Raw genomic sequence first — 3,566 nt, 5'->3', positions numbered from 1 at the left:
CACGACAACAAGTTGCAACAGGTTTGCAGCAATGTGTTTCTTTCTGCACTCACAGACACCCCCCCCACCACCACCACCACCACTGACCTTCAGTATTGTTCCAGCAGCCATAGGAGGTGGTTGTGCTGTGCAAGTTTATATACTGAGGTGAAAGGTAGGTGATTTTTTTCCTCGTTAAAAACTTTTTAAAACTCATAATAAATATTAATTGAGCAAGCTGTTGATACGTGTGTGAGGCATTTTATATTCATTCTGTCATGCTTTGTATTACAATGATGAATTTATGAATGAATTTTCTGCTTATCTTCTAATTGTTTGTTGTCTTTTTTTTTTTAAATTCTGCTTTCAGATGTCTTACACTTGTATGAAGAAGGCAGACAACTTCTGCTACTTAAAAAATTATTATTTTTTAATTTCACAACGCGAGATATTCAGCAACAGTACTTTGTAGTAAAGATTATTTGCCAACATAACATGACAGTCCTGGTTTAAGACTAATGTCGCTGTAATTTAGCACCAGGAGACATCGTCTCCAGCTGGCTATACCAGGGGTTTTCAAACTTTTTGACTCACAGACCCCTTTATATTTCAGGCTTTACCTTATAAACGCTTATGAAATTTATACATAAATATTTGCTTAAAATAACATATATTTTTTACATTTGTTTATTTAACAGTATTTAACAAATAGGTTTATTGTCAATTAAAAGATTTCGATTAAAAAAACATATATAAGATCAAATTGCCCATAAAAAGTATTTGCTGTCCACGGACCCCCCTGTCTTGTCCTTGCGGACCACAGTTTGAAAACCTCTGGGCTATACAACACAGATCGTATAAGGGCATTGCCAGATCAGATTGGAGCCTGGTGCAGCCGCTGGCTCTCCAGACCTCAGTCAAACTGTCCAACCCATCCCAGCATGGAAAATGGATGTTAAACAATGATAATGTTGATACACAATACAACTGAAATAATAATTTTTAAAAAAACCCACTACTTACAGCTTGGTTATAGGCACTCATTGCTTGTTTTAAAGTTTTAGGGTTCTGCCCTTCAGCAAAGAAAAGGGACAGATAGGCATTTCCAAGATTAGCTGTGGATTTAAAAGGAAACAAATACAATATCAAAAATAGAACCAAAAAAAAAAAAAATCAAATATGCAAAGCACAGTTTCAAACATATTTTAACAATTTTAATGTTTTTAATAGATTTTGACAACTTTTAATAGATTTTTAACATATTTTAAGATAGGCGCAGGAGTGGCAGTGGCTGTGTGGTAAGTAGCTTGCTTACCAACCACATGGTTCCGGGTTCAGTCCCACTGCGTGGCACCTTGGGCAAGTGTCTTCTACTATAGCCTCGGGCCGACCAAAGCCTTGTGAGTGGATTTGGTAGACACAAACTGAAAGAAGCCCGTCATATATATATAAATGTATATGTGTGTGTATATGTTTGTGCGTCTGTGTTTGTCCCCCCAGCATCACTTGACAACTGATGGTGGTGTGTTTACGTCCCCGTAACTTAGCGGTTCGGCAAAAGAGACCGATAGAATAAGTACTAGGCTTACAAAGAATAAGTCCTGGGGTCGATTCTCTTGACTAAAGGCGGTGCTCCAGAATGGCCGCAGTCAAATGACTGAAACTAGTAAAAGAGTAAAAGAGATGTTTACTTGAGTTTTTGTTTAACCCCAGGTCAACTCTGACCCTGCAGCCCTGTGATCAAAGGTGTTCCAGCTATGACCGTCCAGCCTTTATTTAGGTATATTGTATCTAGAACTACATTGTCTAATGTATACTGCGAGCTACTTAATTGCTAATTAATTAAATGCTATTTAAAAAAAGAACACTTTTGAGTTAAGTAGAAATGTTGAAATGTTTTAATCATAGGTCTGTTGGTTCAGGACTGATCTGGGGCTAAACATTAACTGTAATAAGACAGAAGACCGTTGCCAGTGCCGCCGAACTGGCTCCTGTGCAGGTGGCACATAAAATACACCATTTTGAGCGTGGCCGTTGCCAGTACCGCCTGACTGGCCTTCGTGTCGGTGGCACGGAAAAGCACCCACTACACTCTCGGAGCAGTTGGCGTTAGGAAGGGCATCCAGCTGTAGAAACTCTGCCAAATTCGATTGGAGCCTGGTGTAGCCATCTGGTTTCACCAGTCCTCAGTCAAATCGTCCAACCCATGCTAGCGTGGAAAGCGGACGTTAAACGATGATGATGATGATGATATTTATATAAATATATAAATATATATATATATATATATGTATATATATATATATATATATACACTCTCGGACTGGTTGGTGTTAGGAAGGGCATCCAGCTGTAGAAACTCTGCCAAATCAGATTGGAGCCTGGTGTTGCCATCCGGTTTCACCAGTCCTCAGTCAAATCGTCCAACCCATGGAAAGCGGACGTTAAACGACAACGATGATGATGATGAACATCAAAATTGGAACACTTTTGGTCATAGATCTGCTGGATCAGGACAGACCTGGGGTTAAACAGAAAAAAAGACAATGAAGTGTGGACATACCCCATGAGCTTCCATCAGTGATATCCATGTGCACAGCATCCTTGGCCTTTTCCACGCTTTCTTTAACTATTTCCAACTTTTCCAAAGGCGGAATACCAGGGATTTGACGTAACACCATGGATAGATTGCGGAGAGAGACTTTGTTCTTAGACTGGAGAGAAAGAAGAAAAGAATGACTTCAAATTTTGGCACATGGCCAGTAATTTTGGGGGAAGGGTTAAGTCAATTACAAGAATCCCAGGGCTCAACTGGTCCCTATTTTATCAACCTCGAAATAATGAAAGGCAAAGTCAACCATAGCAGAATTTGAACGCAGAACATAGACATGGATGAAGTGCCACAGAAATACCATTTCACTTGGTATGCTAATGATTCTTGTGAGGTAGGTACAAACCATAATATCAGTTAATGAATGCCAAAACAACAGGTGTTACACAACCATTTTCACTAGGAGTGGCAGTGTGGTAAGTAGCTAGCTTACCAACCACATGGTTCCGGGTTCAGTCCCACTGCGTGGCACCTTGGGCAAGTGTCTTCTACTATAGCCTCGGGCCGACCAAAGCCTTGTGAATGGATTTGGTAGACGGAAACTGAAAGAAGCCTGTCGTATATGTGTATATATATATATACATATATATATGTATGAATGTATAGGTGCAGAAGTGGCTGTGTGGTAAGTAGCTTGCTTACCATCCAAACATGGTTCCGGGTTCAGTCCCACTGCGTGACACCTTGGGCAAGTGTCTTCTACTATAGCCTTGGGCCGACCAAAGCCTTGTGAGTGGATTTGGTAGACAGAAACTGAAAGAAGCCCGTCGTATATATGTATATATATATATAAAACAAATAATAAATGAGTATATGCATATATACGTACAAGTATGTGCATACCTACATCTACCTTGTATATATAGGTGCATATCTGGGTACAGGACATTGCAAACAAAACGTAGACAAAAAAATAATAATAATCAGAGTACAGAAAACACACAGGCCACATAGAGAACATTTTCCTTCATCAGCT

General features: G+C 39.6%; 1 protein-coding gene across 1 annotated transcript in view; it reads right to left on the bottom strand.

Annotated features, from left to right (window-relative positions):
• Positions 1 to 3,566, bottom strand: part of LOC106881806 (tetratricopeptide repeat protein 5) — a 14,443-nt gene that overhangs the window by 5,014 nt on the left and 5,863 nt on the right. The window contains exons 3-4 of the mRNA XM_052978093.1: positions 2,543 to 2,693; positions 1,003 to 1,094 (exon numbers count right to left, since the gene is read on the bottom strand). Coding sequence (XP_052834053.1) covers positions 1,003 to 1,094; positions 2,543 to 2,693 — 243 coding nt within the window. The remainder of the gene's footprint in view (positions 1 to 1,002; positions 1,095 to 2,542; positions 2,694 to 3,566) is intronic.

This window comes from Octopus bimaculoides, chromosome 30, assembly GCF_001194135.2.
Source record: "Octopus bimaculoides isolate UCB-OBI-ISO-001 chromosome 30, ASM119413v2, whole genome shotgun sequence".
NCBI classification, from domain to species: domain Eukaryota; kingdom Metazoa; phylum Mollusca; class Cephalopoda; order Octopoda; family Octopodidae; genus Octopus; species Octopus bimaculoides.
The sequence above is the reverse complement of the archived record's forward strand: the minus strand, read 5'-3'. Positions and strand labels throughout refer to the sequence as shown.